This window comes from Lepisosteus platostomus, chromosome 6 (assembly GCF_059453375.1).
Source record: "Lepisosteus platostomus isolate fLepPlt1 chromosome 6, fLepPlt1.hap1, whole genome shotgun sequence".
In the NCBI taxonomy this organism is placed as follows: domain Eukaryota; kingdom Metazoa; phylum Chordata; class Actinopteri; order Semionotiformes; family Lepisosteidae; genus Lepisosteus; species Lepisosteus platostomus.
In genome coordinates this window covers 4,712,809-4,728,990 of record NC_142616.1, presented here as the reverse complement: position 1 = coordinate 4,728,990, position 16,182 = coordinate 4,712,809, and the positions used below count along the sequence as shown (strand labels likewise).

The following is a 16,182-nucleotide window of genomic DNA, read 5'->3' as shown; positions in this document are numbered from 1 at the left end:
TTACATTATTAATTTGGGTGTCTCCTCTTGCCAGAAAGCTCTAAATTTTGAGTGTGGGTTTTTACCACAAAAATTACAACCCATAAATTAAGCTGATACTGTTTAGACTTTTAATTATTTTAAACTGTATTACAGCAGCACAATGCACATTCCATATTATATTCCCTATTAATTTAAATTCAAATAGAATGCTTTTGTTTTTACACCGATAATGAGCGAATTCATAGAAAAGGTTAAAACTATCACTTTTCACAAAGTATGTAAACCTAATATTGTTTTAACAAAAAGAATAAATTTCTGGATCCCGAGATGAAGTTAAACAGGTGATTTTATTGCATGCAAGGAACAATAAAGCCGAAGTCTTGTTTCCCGCAAGAAACAACAAAACCAAAATATTGTTCAAAGTGCTGGTACAAACTTTAGGTTTATATATCCTTTCCTTTCTGCTTCTGACATCACTCGTTATTATGGTAAAGGGGGGAGGTCACGTGTTTGGCCAGTTTACAGCTATTTGGCCAAATGGTCAGGGATTAAATCCCCAGGGTGTTTCCCAGCTGGCATCTGGAATCCTTATCAGTTAACCCCCTTCCTGCCATAAACTCCAGCCTTAGAAGTCTGATCTTCATGCAAAAAGGACTTAAAATTAACCCTGTCTTCACATCTTACTTCAATATGTGCAGAAGGAGCACATAAAAACGTTTCCGAAATAAACATATGTAAGACTTTGATGCTTTAGGGATGCTTGATGTTTAGGGAGAAATGGAATACTGGTGTGTATTTTTTCTTTAAACTACCAATACCAGCCATATACAGTTTACATAATATGTTTATGTTCCTAATTAAAATCGTTTATGAGCATGTGAAAGGCATGGTGATAACTTTGGTAATACTTGAGTTTACAGCTTGTCCAAGGTCATTCATTATTAATACTATTAGTAATATCTTCGTTAAAGACTTTGATGCATAAAATATTTCTGCATAATTAAAATATTTATGATAAAGTTGGTAGGTTGTGTACTTTTGTCCAACTGAGCAATCTTGCTTTCATAAAATATACCAACTTTTTAATGTATAATGATTAATATGCTGTAATACACAGTTTAAATGTAAAAGTCTAAAGAGTATACAACTTAAATTCTTAATTGAATAAAGATTGTCCCTCAGCAGTGATCGGGATTCAGAACCGGGTGTTTTCTGGTGACAGCTCAAATGCTGTACATGAGAGGTTAAGCTTTATTAACACCACCTGGAGGTTTTACAAGGTGGTTCCGGATACTATTAACATATCCTATTTGCTTACTGTAAAATGCAATTGAGGTAAAAACGTGTATTGATTGCGATATACCCATTGTGTGGTACCGCAGTGTACCCCACTGGTTTAGGGTGGCTGTATCTGTTTACTGCACTTCATAAAAAGTTACTGTATAATGTGTTGTCCTTTTCTCAGAATACATACAGTAGTAAGAACACACCTTCCTGTTATTGTAAAAAAAAATGTTGTACTGATTTAATACCACTTGAGAATAAAATTAATATGGAATTGTGTAACTTAGCAGCTAAAATATCACAAGTGGCTGTTTTTTTAAACATTTTGACATTCGTTTTTTAAACTAAAACCTGTATTGTACTTATAGTGGCAGGACAATGGAACGCTCATGGACTGTAATGCAGCGCGGTTTACATCCTCAGAAAGAACATCTATATTTTGTCTAAATATAAATTTCAGCAATGAGTAACTAAACTTTAAATTAGGATTAAGAAAAATATTTCACACATACTGTATTGTTGTAGAGTCTTTGAAACCATACAGTCTCACACTGTATATACAGTATATTTGTACACTATACACCACACTGCCGTGTGCGCTACTGTCTCAGTATATCTGTGTGTCTGACTTCCTGTGATTGGCGGGTGTGGAACAGCGGGAGGCGAGACCCACGGGGGGCATGTCATCCAACTTTCGGAATGATCAAAAATAAACCTTTGTGCACGAGAGACAAAAGGTACCTTTAGAGAAGTTGTGTACTGATTGCAAAGTAGCTGATTTTGACAAACAGCTCATTTTGTTTAAAAAATGAAACAACTGTCTGTTCCATAGCTTTATTTTTTTATGTACTTGAGCAGAAAGTAACCTTGCTCTTGTTTTTAATTATAACGGGGGTTTGAAAATTGACTGAGCACCGGGGCGCACAGTGAGATTACTGAGATGGATAATTTTAGTAAATTAAGTAATGTTGATATGTCTGGATTTTGTTGATATGTCTGGATTTTCGGTTTCAGGAGGGAAGATAAAATTGTATCCAGCCGTGATATAGATACGTGACGCTGCCCCGTGAAGTCGCAGTGTGGTGCCCATAGAGTGTTAGTTTTATTATAGCAGTGGATTACTGTGATCTTGCACGTACAGTTTCAAACGTTTGTAGTCGCTATTCTTGCCAATACATCCTGTATTGTTATTCAGTTTGTCTGCGTGCTGGTGGGCAAACGTTCGACGTGAAAAGTCTTCTGCAAGGACGGTACCTTTAAAGCAGAGAAAACGGCACCAGACCTTTTCGGCTATGTTTGGCTTATGGCTTAAGCCATTCCTCTTCGCACTTTAGTCATAGAGGCTACATTTACAATCATGTTACATTTTTATGTTTTTTTGAGAGACCTCAGAAGGGTTCAACTGATGCATAAAAAATGTAGCATCATGTGTTCTCACGTTATGAACTCGCTTACACCTGGGATACGCTTTATTCAAACTCAGGTTCCTAAATATGCAGCCAGGTACTGGGTATTGTTTAAATAAAAGCTGCGACAATTTTCACAGATCGCGATCTCTTAAATGCGTGTGGTTTGAAGTATCTTGAACTTGAACTTGAACTTGAACTTTATTGCCATATGTAACCGGTACTGGTACAATGGAATTCTTACTTACAGAAAGTCTTTCGATTATAAAACAAGTGTAAAAAACAAAACAAAGTGCAAACAGTGCATCAAGACAATGTACAAACAAACAATAGACAATGTGCAAGTAAACATGCAGACAGTTTGAATGTAAACAATACAGACGTGTAAACAATGACTGGAGATGTGCGATAGATAAGAAATCATAAAGAGGTAGATGGTGATGGTGTAGGTGTGGTCCGAGGGGGATGGCTAAATGTGTTCGCCAGTCTCACTGCTTGTGGATAGAAGCTATTGAAGAATCTGGTGGTCAGTGTCCGTATGCTCTTATATCTCTTGCCTGAGGGCAGTGGGGTGAAGAGCTCATGCCCGGGGTGGTGACTGTCCTCTGTGATGGCCAGAATTCTACCACGGCAGCGGTCCTCATAGAGCTGTTTAATCTCGGTGAGACCACAGCCGATGATCTTCTGGGCCATATTGACCCATATTGCTTCTCTGAATCTGGACTGTAATTAACACTGTAAACATGATCTTCTGGGCCATGTTGCTATATTGTAGTTCAGAGTCATTTTCGCAAAGTTATTGACATCTGAAAAATCATGGTCTCAAAAATAGGCATTTTAATAAGCGAAGGTTATGAAAACCGGAGAAAACAAATGACTCTGAACTACAATATAGCAGGGTTTCCTGTCTCCTTTTACAGATGGACAATGACATACCAGATTCACACTCACCTTTTTCTATACATTGTACATTGTCATTGATCTCTGCAGTACTTAACACATCATACTGAATTAAACCTACAAGTTTCAAAAATATATATTTCTTGTCTTCTTACAGAGCTAGACAATAACAAAGCAGAATTACACTCACCTGTTTTTATACAAACGGGATGTTTACAGTGTTAATTACAGTCCAGATTCAGAGCGAATTTTTACACACCGATATTTTACACAGAAGACCGACACAGCTTTGCCTTGTGAATCTCTTTCTCTCGTGGTTTTATTGAAAGTGGCACTATTAGACAGGCAATGCACTGGGATAGGGGGATGCTGTTCACGAGCCAATAGCATAGACTTTTACAACTCATTCGACAAGGGTGAAACACACACAAGGGCATTAAAATATATGACATTACATGGACAGATCTGAATGAAATTTTAGGCTATCAAAAAAAGTAAATAATTAAATAGCCCATTTATCTTTTGCCAAACATTGTTGCGATCGATTGACTGGCAAGCACTCCACGATCGACTGATTGGGCACCCTGGTTTATATAGATTAAACAAGGTTGAACACAACACCAGGAATGCGTTTAACTTCACTTTTTACATGAACAGTTATTTAGCAGCTCAGCCATCTTCTAACCCGCTTGCTCTAGGGAGTGTCTCACATTTACCACACTAACCAGCGCACAAGGGGGTGTGTTAAAACTACCTCTCATGACACAGTCCCTCTGTGGACAGAGAATCGTCCACATGAAATGTCCAAACAGCTGGACGGAATACAAGGCTGACACGGAGCCAAAGTTTCTGTCCATTAAGAAAAAAACTCACCGCTGCCACCAAACAGGGTTTTGGGCTTTCATATGAAAGAAAACAGAGCTTTCACTGGACAATTGTCTCACTTTACTGGGAACCAAAATACAGAAAAGAGCAGAAAAAAAAGTACTAGACTGTCAGACAGTGTCTGTAGCTGTTCACAGACACAGCTCTGCTTATAAACTACAACTCCCATAAACACCCCGAGGCACCTCCTAATGTCTGCGTCACAGTCCCTATTCCTCCTGGCTGTGGTGACGTCAGCGGGTCCCTCCCCGTTCTTGCAGCTTCACAGGAGAGACTCACACGGGATTTCATTTTTAAAAGTTTATTTTCTCAAAAATGAGAACAAAACACGGGAGATATTTACAAGTCAGGAGTACAGCAGGCTGGTAGAAAGGTATATCTCCCTCTCTCGTACATGTTATTTTTTCCCCATTTAAAACTTTTTCTGTAATATAACACATTTAAACACGACACAACATTGTCATTTCTAAGATTACTATTATATTTATTACATCATCTCACTACCCGCCATTAAACCCATCTCCCAGTATGAGCAGTGGGACAGAGAGCTGGGAGAGAGAGCCTGTGTTCATGAGTCAGTGACGGGTTTAATCTCCACACTGACAGCAGGCAGCAGCTCAAGGGCTTTATGACGATCCTCAGTACAGAAGACAGGATAGATCTTCTCCCCCTGAGGGAAGACCATGTCAGTGAAAGTGTAGAGATGAGCTCTGGACTCCACTGTGTAAAAGGAGACCTTCCTCTCCTCAATATCCACACACACCCCCAGCTTCCTGGGCCGCAGACTGAGGGGGAGACGGGTCCGAGGGTCAGTGAGAGCAAAGAAATCAGACCAATAAGACTTCAGACACCAATAACCATGCTGGGGAGAGAACATGAACCCCCCTTTCCTCTCTGCAGACTCTCTGGTCACTCCTATTCTCCACAGATCATTCACCTCCACCTCCCAGTAGTGTCTCCCTGAGGTGAAGGCCTCCCTGCTCATGACACAGGGCCAGAGATCAAATCTGTGAGGATTGTCAGAGAGACTCTTCCTCTCTCCCAGTCTCACTCTCTTCCCATCCTCAGACAGGCTGAGCCCACAGTGAGCTGTATCAGGGTCCAGAGTCACAGCAGCTGGGGAATAAAACAGCTAACATCACAACAGGCTCCTGCTGATTGCATTCCAATTCAACTCCATTATACTGTGAAATGTCTTTGACTCCCAAGAAAAACAAGTCAATTATTAACTACTTCTCTTCCCTTCCAGAGAAACGACATCTTCTGTCATTGTTTCACTAAGTATTACACAAGAAAGTGAACCCCAAATATCATCTAAATACAAACATTAAACATTTGTTTTCATAGCGATGACATTTTATGATTTTAAACGACATTATTAATAAACACAGGACCGACCGGACTGCAAGAGAAACTACAGCCCGACCACTCGCTTTCAAACACTTCACAACCCACCACAGCGACCTGTATACTGTAAGAAACTGAACAACCTCATACTTAAGTATAAACTCTTAATACTTAATACTGAATTCATGCTCTCCTTCGTTTGTCTGCCAGACAATATAGTGAAAAACAAGGTGATTATTAGTTCTCAGTTTTTATTTTTTTACTCCAGCATAGAAAGACTGTAGCTCAATTCTACTAATAATGAAGTAGCAGATATACTGGACATGGCCTGGAAATAATGGGTATCTACATGTACTACAACTTGAAAAAATAACATTTGAAAAAATGAACTGTTACTGTTTTTTGGAATTTGTTTTTGGGGGGTGGGGGTGGATATTTCTTCCTAGTGTGTGTACTGAGTAAGATATATAAAAATACTGAGAGAAATCTGATGTTTCAGATTGATGTCCGGGTGGTTGCCAGGCCTGTACACTCTTTATAAGATGTTCAGGACACAAACACTCCAGGTGGAAATGACTTTTGAAGGGCTGGGGGTTAAAGAGGTTCAGCTCCTGAAAACTGGAAACTAGTAAATCCTGACAGAGTCACAATTTTAAACACAAAAAGCAACAACATGAGCTGTTTAGCAATAAAGTTTATCTGCCTGATAATATTTATTATTCCCCCAGTCTGAACATACTCTATATAGAAGCACATCCTGCCTGCACTGTGTTTGTATGAACATCCTATTAACACAGACAGAGGAAAGAGAGAAGAAATGGTGATTTTATAGTTTCTTCCTGCTGACCCATCAGCCTGGTTGATATATGAAAAGAAGCAGCCAGCAACTAAGCATCACTAAGGTTGCTGCTGGAAGAGGTGATTGTGGGGCCAGCAGGGGGCGCTCACCCTGTGGTCCATGTGGGTCCTAATGCCCCAGTATAGTGACAGAGACACTATACTGTAAATAGGTGCCGTCCTTCGGATGAGATGTAAAACCGAGGTCCTGACTCTCTGTGGTCATTAAAAATCCCAGGGCGTTTCTCGAAAAGAGTAGGGGTGTAACCCCGGCGTCCTGGCCAAATTTCCCATTGGCCCTTACCAGTCATGGACTCCTAATAATCCCCGTCTCTGAATTGGCTTCATTACTCTGCTCTCCTCCCCACTGAGAGCTGGTGTGTGGGGAGCGTTCTGGCACACTATGACTGCTGTCGCATCATCCAGGTGGGGCTGCACACTGGTGGTGGTGGAGGGGATCCCCATTACCTGTAAAGCGCTTTGAGTGGAGTGTCCAGAAAAGTGCTATATAAGTGTAAGCAATTATTATTATTATTATTATTATTTCTCAGACAAGAGAGAGGCCTACAGGCCCCAGAGGAGCCCCTGTACCAGAGTCCCACTGCTGCCTCTCACAAGAGGCTGTGTGTCTGTGAAACTGCAGGGGAAGAGTACTGTCATTATACCGTCCTTTTCCCCAACCTTTAACAGTGTTTCTCCTTAGGATTTGAATGGCTTGTTATTATGAGACTGATTCCTCCTGATATTCCACATTTATTCCCAAATCCAGGGTCACTGGCTCTGCCACATTCATCCTGTAGACCCTCAGTCAGGAGTGAGCAGAGACCAGAGCACATGGCCTTCAGGGAAAATGAGTTTTCTACACTGTCAGTCTCTCCAGGAGAGACTCATACTGGCCATTAGACTGAAACATATGTGGCAGTGTGGAACAGAAGCACCGGTGTGAGGTGAGCAGGGACCACAAATAACACAAAACAAATAAAAATTCAACAAAAAGTCCAAAAGAAAGTATAGCGCTGTGCCACGTTACCTCCAGACTGGGCTGACCCTATTTAGCGGGGTCTAGTCTGGTAGAGCCGGGCTTGTAAGACAAAAACAAAACAACAACTTTGTGTATTTAAAAAGGTTTGTGTGTGTGTGCCTACCCCAGTGACAATATGCAATAAGACAGGCAAAAAGAAAAGTAAAAGAACACCTTATGCGGGTGCAATCCCCTCTGGGACTGGTGGTGTAAACTCCCCCCTCCAGGGGTGTCCCTGCTTGTCCCATTGAGGGGTGTCCACTGTGCCTTTATAGGAGCCGCCCAGCTGGGGCTCATCAGCTGGAAGCCCTTCAACCAGGGCTCCGCCTCCACACTGGACACACCCCCGCGAAATGCCACATACAGACAGAAACTCCCACAAGGAAACTTTGTTGGATCTTCACAGCCCACTGATATTACTTGTAGGATGTTACAGAAACATGAGATTGAAATACATCTCCTTCTGTTTACACACCAGGAATAACCATCTCACTCTAAATAGACTTTCTGGACTCAGGAATTCAATAACCCCAGACAATAGGGATTAAAACAGCATCTCTACCATCAAGAAGACACAGTCCTACCTGCAGCACTGCACAGCCACTGCCATTCTGAAACACAGAGATACAGACACTGTTAATCACAGTCACACACTGGAACAGAGAGATACAGACACTGTTAATCACAGTCACACACTGGAACACAGAGATACAGACACTGTTAATCACAGTCACACACTGGAACAGAGAGATACAGACACAGTTAATCACAGTCACACAGTGGAACACAGAGATACAGACACTGTTAATCACAGTCACACACTGGAACACAGAGATACAGACACTGTTAATCACAGTCACACACTGGAACAGAGAGATACAGACACAGTTAATCACAGTCACACAGTGGAACACAGAGATACAGACACTGTTAATCACAGTCACACACTGGAACACAGAGACACAGACACTGTTAATCACAGTCACACACTGGAACACAGAGACATGGACACTGTTAATCACAGTCACACACTGGAACAGAGAGATACAGACACTGTTAATCACAGTCACACACTGGAACAGAGAGATACAGACACTGTTAATCACAGTCACACACTGGAACAGAGAGATACAGACACTGTTAATCACAGTCACACACTGGAACACAGAGATACAGACACTGTTAATCACAGTCACACACTGGAACAGAGAGATACAGACACAGTTAATCACAGTCACACAGTGGAACACAGAGATACAGACACTGTTAATCACAGTCACACACTGGAACACAGAGACACAGACACTGTTAATCACAGTCACACACTGGAACACAGAGACATGGACACTGTTAATCACAGTCACACACTGGAACAGAGAGATACAGACACTGTTAATCACAGTCACACACTGGAACAGAGAGATACAGACACTGTTAATCACAGTCACACACTGGAACAGAGAGATACAGACACTGTTAATCACAGTCACACACTGGAACACAGAGATACAGACACTGTTAATCACAGTTGTTCAATGGTAATAAGACTTTAGTAAAGTCAGTACTGTCAGTCAGCAGAGTTTCACACAGTGTACATACGTGATTTTGGGATAGGAGCTCGCTTCACAGGATCTGCAGAGAGAGAGAGCAGATTTTCATTGTATTAAAGACCATTATTGCTTCTTACCTGTTATTTACCAGAGTTTATACTACAGTCTGCAGTCAGTTCATTTCAGGATCCCCAGTCTCCACTGCAGTGTGGATCAGAGCAGTGATTTCATAAAGAACCAGCGGTGATAGTGAGAACAGATCATTGCTCAGTCATATGTTTTACATTATTGACTGATCTCTCACAGCATGAGTGACCTGTACCCATAGTGACCAGATCACTGACTGAGTGACCTGTACCCACAGTGACCAGTATCACTGACTGAGTGACCTGTACCCATAGTGACCGGATCACTGACTGAGAGACCTGTACTCACAGTGACCAATATCACTGACTGAGTGACCTGTACCCACAGTGACCAATATCACTGACTGAGTGACCTGTACCCACAGTGACCAGTATCACTGACTGAGTGACCTGTACCCACAGTGACCATAATCACTGTCTGAGTGACCTGTACCCACAGTGACCAGTATCATTGACTGAGTGACCTGTACCCACAGTGACCAGTAACATTGACTGAGATACAGGGATGTCCTGCTCACTGGTCACACTGAATGATCTCTGGACATCAGCTGATCATCAACAGCAGCGAGCAGACGTGTGGGGTGGGACAGCAATCCGTCAGCTGGAACCTCCTGCTCACAAAGCATAACGGAGCAATGTAGGATGAAACTATTTAACAACGAAGCCTGGTGGGGTTTCTCCACAGTAAAAGAGCACTGGACAGTACTGAGGGCTGAAGAAAACCCAGAAAAACCTGTTCCTTAGTGCTCCTGTTGAGAAATGGACAATCGCAGGTTCAGAGCCAGGACTGCAGCCAGTGGTAACACCCAGGAGGCATGGAGGGGCTCTTATTGTGTGAACCAGCCTCACTGACCACTTGCAAAATGGAGTGATTGATAATGGACAATCACTCTCTTTAAGAAGTTTTAAATTCTGTTGAAGTGTTGTTGTTATAATTGTATTCTCTGTAAGAATTGTGCAGTACACATTGCTGTAATAAAGTGTATTTTCTTAAAAATAACCCCCACTGGATTTTCGGTCTGTGTGCAGCTGTGTGTTTCTTACACAGTGTGTCTCTGATCCACACAGACTGACTGTCTGCAAGCTTGATTTTCTTTATTCAGACGTGTGTCAGCATGTATCAGAGTGTGAATCAGTGTGTGTGTCAGAGTGTGTATCAGTTTATGTATCACTGTTCCTGCTGTTTGTTTGAGCTCCAGGTATATTTCAGGGGGGAGTTTTTGTGAAAACAGACTCACAGTGTAAAAGCTCTGCTCTGGACCCGGGCTCTGGAGTCAGCAGACTGTAGACTTCAGTCACTGGGGAGACACACAGAGAAATGTCTCATCAGGGCTGCAGTAACAGGAATAACAGAGCTATTGTAACAGGACTGAATCTACTGTACTGAGACTGCAGCCCCTAATGTAACAGGACTGTTCTACTGTACTGGGACTATAGCTGTTATTGTAACAGGTATGATGTACTGTATTGAGACTGTAGCCACTATGGAAACAGGACTGTTCTACTATACTGGGACTGTCACTCCTATTAAAACATTCCTGTTAAACTACATACAACACAATATTACAATTCAATAACTGTCATAAAGATTTGTGAACTAAAACTTTAGAGATATTTCACCTAGAATTTGAATAATTGACTGATAAGCTGCTCTGATAAATACAGTCACTGAACAGAAAATCCATTAACAATATAAGAGAAAAACAGGAAATGTATAAGCTATCCAGAAAGACATCAGTGTGTTTCTCTACTAACCTGTTGTGGAAATCTTTATTGATTCCTTCTTGCAGAGATCCTCCAGTCGCTCTTTCAGTCCAGAGACAGCTCTCCTCACTGCCTCAGGAGAGAAGTGTGGACGGACAGGGATGCTGGGTGAGTCTCCAGCTCCAGGAGGGACACAGACAGACTGGAAATTCTGCAGCAGGGAAGAGAAAGAGGAGTTTCCAGTCAAACACAACACACATTCCTAGGGAGAAGCCAGGAGCAGCTCTGTGTGAGAGACACCCTTCTGAACTGCAGAGTCACAGAGCAGTGATGTTACCTGGAGGAAATGGATGTGATCCTCTGTGTGTGAGAGCTGGTTCAGCTCAGAGTCTCTCCTTTTCAGCTCAGCGATCTCCTTCTCCAGTTGCTCTAGAAGTCCTTCAGCCTGACTCACTGCAGCCCTCTCTTGAGCTCTGATCAGCTCTGTGACCTCAGAGCGTGTTCTCTCAATGGAGCGGATCAGCTCACTAAAGATCCTGTCAGTGTCCTGTACTGCTGTGCGTGCAGAGCTCTGAGGGAGGAGACAAACAGTGGATTATTACACAGGAAAACTCTCGAATCACATTATGCTGTATGTTGTGTTTTCTCAGGGTACTGTCCAGTGTCCAACTGTGGAAATGTGTGTCTGTGTGTCCACTCCTCTGCTCAATACCCACTCTGAGTGACTCCACAGCCTGACTCAGCTTCTGCAGCTCCTTCTCTCTCTCCTGGAGTCTCTGCTGGGTTTGTGTCTGTGTCGTCCCAAGCTGCTTCTGTGGAGGAACAGAGACACTCAGGACATTTCTGCTGTAAGACAATCACATCACAGAGATGCCCCTCTGATACCTGTCTGATACCATGTCTGATACCATGTCCCTGTATACAATGTCCCGTGTTTAAGATATAAAGTCCAACTTTGAATTGTTTCTGCCAAAGGCTATTGAAAGGACAGTCCTAGATATGACAAACCTGTAGGGGAGAAGTGTGCATAGCGATAGCTGGAGGGAGGTGGACTGAATAGACTCTCAAGCATACGTGGATCTGTTGATTCTGTCTGGCGTGTACAGATCAAGGAATGAGGCCACCACCAGCTTATGGCATGCCCATTTTTCAGGCTACTATGTCAATCCTTTCATATTCTTTCAAGAGCCATTCGCTTTGACAAGCGGGACACAAGAGCTGCCCGACCTCAACGAGACGGACTCGCTGCACTGGAGATGTCTGGGACAAGTGGGTTGAGTGGCTGCCACTCATTTACAGTCCCGGCCCGGAAGTCACTGTGGATGAGCACCTGGTCCCCCTGCGAGGTCGCTGTTGTCACGACCGCCAGTCATCAGAGATCGACCCACAAACCACAGACCAGTTCCAGCAGCGGACTAATCATAACAGGTGCCGCTGCCGCATGTGTTAAACCATCACCACCTGCTGTACCGTTCTGCACTCAGCTCTATAAAACCCTCTAAACTGGCTACTCGCTGGTCGCTATTGACTTCTCTCCTAGCGAGCTCCTACCTCACTCCTTTTCTGGAAACCTCTCTTGTACTTTCAGCTTTTTGAACCTTTGCTCTCGTCCCCGAACTCGCCTGTCGATTCGGATTGGACACCTGTGTTGTTTCTGCCTCTACTCTCTCTCTCGTCTGCAGTGGATCCTACTACTTCATCACTTGGACTCGTTACAGCTGTCTTTTCCCAACAATACATGCTGCCTCACCAGCAGCTGCCCCCGACAAAAGAACAGACAACAGGAAGAGGCGCCAGCTCTGTGCCCCAAGGGATGTAAAATCCAGCATCGTACACCACAACTATAGGCACACGTCAACATTACCACCTGCTGCACTCATGTGTGTGAACACACACAAACACACACAAATGGGACTGTTCATTTTATCTTAAAGGCTGGTTGAATTTGTGATGTTTGCAAAATAAATGGTCATTTGAACACAATTTTTGACTCTCTCTCTTTTCTTAGTAAATAAAATCATATGGTCAGTTTTGACTAGAAACAGATATAATTATGTGGTACCTTGCAAAATTTGAAATGGTTTTAAAAAAAGTATCTTGGCCAAACCTTGACACATACCAGTGTTTGATAATCACTCAACAAGTTTTCCTCTGGTCTTTACTGTAGTCAAAATAACACATAAGCTGTGTTTATTTTACTCAAAAACGAGAAGCATATGTAACCGTGTGGTTACGGAGTGGATATTTGAAATCTGACACTGAAATCGGTAGCTGTCGCTTTAAGACACGCACATATGAGTGACGTCAGTGTGCCAGTAATTGTGAGAGTGGACATCATATATAGCGCGTGGTGTGTGGCTATGGGTGATGTGAATGCAGAGGTAAATGTTCAGAATTTAGTTGATATAGCTATCAAAAATGAAGTTTGGAAATCCTTAAAAGAGATGTATCTTGTTGATATATAAGGGGAGGGTTCGCGGGAATAATGTCCGTAACGCTAAATGGTCATACATTTTTGTTAGATGTTTGCATTTCTTTAACCACTGTTTGTGGAGGAAATTATGTGTTTTGTTCTTTGAGAATGACCTTATTCTGCTTAACTTGTTCAGAGCATGTTAAAAGAAGACTGTGATATTCTGTGCATCTTGGATTAGACGAGATTAAAGTGAGTAGTTTTGTTTTTATATTTCTGTGATGTAATGGGACTAATGAAGAATGTGGCATTCAGACTAATGTGGAGTATTTCTTTCCTTAGGGAAATTGCCACTACCGTATTATTTTCTTTGTCTTTGTTATTTTAGTAGCACTTTGTGCATCCTGGTGTGTGTATATCTCCATGTATATCTATGTGAATCCTTCGGGTTAAAGGTTAAACTGCATGCAATCTAAGTTCTGTAACATGATTTCATGTAGATCCAGAATAAAAATAATCCCCATTTAAGTTTCTTGTAGTACGGTGTGTTCTTTCCCGGGCTACACATAACTTCAGGTAAATGAGGTCTATATACCATAAGTTCCAAAAAGAAATGTATAACTTGTGATAATGACTCATGACTCATGATCCCCTAAAAGTCTCTGCATGGCTTGGCACCTCAGTACCTGTCAGAGTTTCTATCACCCTACTCCCCACCTCACAACCTTCACTCTTCTAATTCTGGTCTCCTGTCTGTCCCCCAGGCCAGCACTCTGGGTGACAGGGCTTCTCCTGCTGCAGCCCAGAGCTCTGGAATTCTATCCCTATGGATATCATAGAGTCACCTTCCCTGATCTCTCTCAAATCCAAACTCACAACCTTCTATTTATTAGGAGGATGGAGTCTCCTCTAGAGATGTTGAGTGTGCTGTGCCTTAATGAGGGTGCAGTGTGTTCTAGAGGTGTTGAGGGTGCAGTCTGTTCTAGAGGTGTTGAGTGTGCTGTGCATTAATGAGGGTGCAGTCTGTTCTAGAGGTGTTGATTGTGCTGTGCATTAATGAGGGTGCAGTCTGTGCTAGAGGTGTTGAGTGTGGTGTGCATTAATGAGGGTGCAGTCTGTTCTAGAGGTGTTGAGTGTGCTGTGCATTAATGAGGGTGCAGTCTGTGCTAGAGGTGTTGAGTGTGGTGTGCATTAATGAGGGTGCAGTCTGTTCTAGAGGTGTTGAGTGTGCTGTGCATTAATGAGGGTGCAGTCTGTTCTAGAGGTGTTGATTGTGCTGTGCATTAATGAGGGTGCAGTCTGTTCTAGAGGTGTTGATTGTGCTGTGCATTAATGAGGGTGCAGTCTGTGCTAGAGGTGTTGAGTGTGGTGTGCATTAATGAGGGTGCAGTCTGTTCTAGAGGTGTTGAGTGTGCTGTGCATTAATGAGGGTGCAGTCTGTGCTAGAGGTGTTGAGTGTGGTGTGCATTAATGAGGGTGCAGTCTGTTCTAGAGGTGTTGAGTGTGCTGTGCATTAATGAGGGTGCAGTCTGTGCTAGAGGTGTTGAGTGTGGTGTGCATTAATGAGGGTGCAGTCTGTTCTAGAGGTGTTGAGTGTGCTGTGCATTAATGAGGGTGCAGTCTGTTCTAGAGGTGTTGAGTATGCTGTGCATTAATGAGGGTGCAGTCTGTTCTAGAGGTGTTGAGTGTGCTGTGCATTAATGAGGGTGTAGTCTGTTCTAGAGGTGTTCAGTGTGCTGTGTGTAGTTGTACAGGTTCATCGGTGCTACATGAGTACAGTAAAGAGGGAAACAGTGAAGGTGAGGAGGAGGAGATAATGAACAACAGACAGAAGAACAGGAGACACTTCAGAGACACAACAGTGTGGATCACAGCTGAGTACATGAGCAGGACTCAGCAGTGGAGATCCAGCATTACAGATACAGCAAATACAGTCCAGAGATCAGTTAGAGCCCCAAATATCCTAAATATCTATTTCACATATTGTACAAGACACTAAATACAGACTGAAAGTCCTCACCTGTTTCTCAGTCCTTCCTGCTGCAGCAGAGACAGTATCATGGCCTCTGTGTTCATCCATTACACATAGATAACAAACACACTTCTCATCAGTACGGCAATAGACCTCACATAGTTTGTCATGAGTGGAGCAGATCTTCTCCTGCAGTTGTCCTGTGGCATCAGCAAGCTTGTGTCTCTTCAATGGAACAGCTTCATAGTGAGGCTGGAGGTGAGTCTGACAGTAAGAGGCCAGACACACCAGACAGGATTTCACAGCGCCCCTCTTTCTCCCAGTGCAGACATCACACAGCACATCTCCAGGGCCAGCAGGACTGTGAGCAGGAGGAGGGCCACTGCATCCTGTCTCCTTCAGTTCCTCCACCACTTCAGCCAGGATGGTGTTTCTGTGAAGATCAGGTCTTGGGGTGAAGGTCTGTCTGCACTGGGGGCAGCTGTAGATCCCAGTCTGATCTTCCCGATCCCAGCAGTTCTTAATACAGCCCATACAGTAACTGTGTCCACAGAGCAGAGTCACTGGATCCTTCAGCAAATCCAGACACACTGAGCAGCTGAACTGGTCCTGAGAAACTGAAATACTGCCTTCTGCCATTTTTCTGACAAGTAGAAACTGCACAGAGAGGAGCAGTAGAGAAGGAGCTGCAGTGAGGCTGTTTCAAGTGAAACGAAACTCATCTCTGAGTTTCAC

General features: G+C 42.9%; 1 protein-coding gene across 3 annotated transcripts; it reads right to left on the bottom strand.

The window, feature by feature from the left end:
• Window positions 1-4,742: 4,742 nt before the first annotated feature.
• LOC148659682 (E3 ubiquitin-protein ligase TRIM39-like) lies at window positions 4,743-16,182 on the bottom strand. 3 transcript variants are annotated; one of them, XM_088637420.1, is made up of 8 exons: window positions 15,496-16,182; window positions 11,779-11,874; window positions 11,400-11,633; window positions 11,114-11,273; window positions 10,597-10,656; window positions 9,262-9,294; window positions 8,247-8,273; window positions 4,743-5,573 (listed from the first exon to the last, which is right to left on the bottom strand). In XM_088637420.1, the coding sequence occupies exons 1-8, from the start codon at window positions 16,084-16,086 to the stop codon at window positions 5,026-5,028; spliced, it is 1,749 nt and encodes a 582-aa protein (XP_088493546.1). In that variant the 5' UTR covers window positions 16,087-16,182; the 3' UTR covers window positions 4,743-5,025. The 3 variants fall into 3 exon arrangements, with proteins under 3 accessions (XP_088493546.1, XP_088493548.1, XP_088493549.1); XM_088637422.1 differs by lacking the exons at window positions 8,247-8,273; window positions 9,262-9,294; XM_088637423.1 differs by lacking the exons at window positions 8,247-8,273; window positions 9,262-9,294; window positions 10,597-10,656.

Bases quoted from the DNA above. Each gene is read 5' to 3' on its own strand.
- LOC148659682 (XM_088637420.1), bottom strand. From the start codon at position 16,086: ATGGCAGAAGGCAGTATTTCAGTTTCTCAGGACCAGTTCAGCTGCTCA. The intron at 11,274-11,399 runs GTAACATCACTG...TCCCTGCTGCAG, and splicing joins ATCACATCCATTTCCTCCAG to AATTTCCAGTCTGTCTGTGT. The intron at 10,657-11,113 runs GTTAGTAGAGAA...GTGTCTCCCCAG, and splicing joins AATAAAGATTTCCACAACAG to TGACTGAAGTCTACAGTCTG.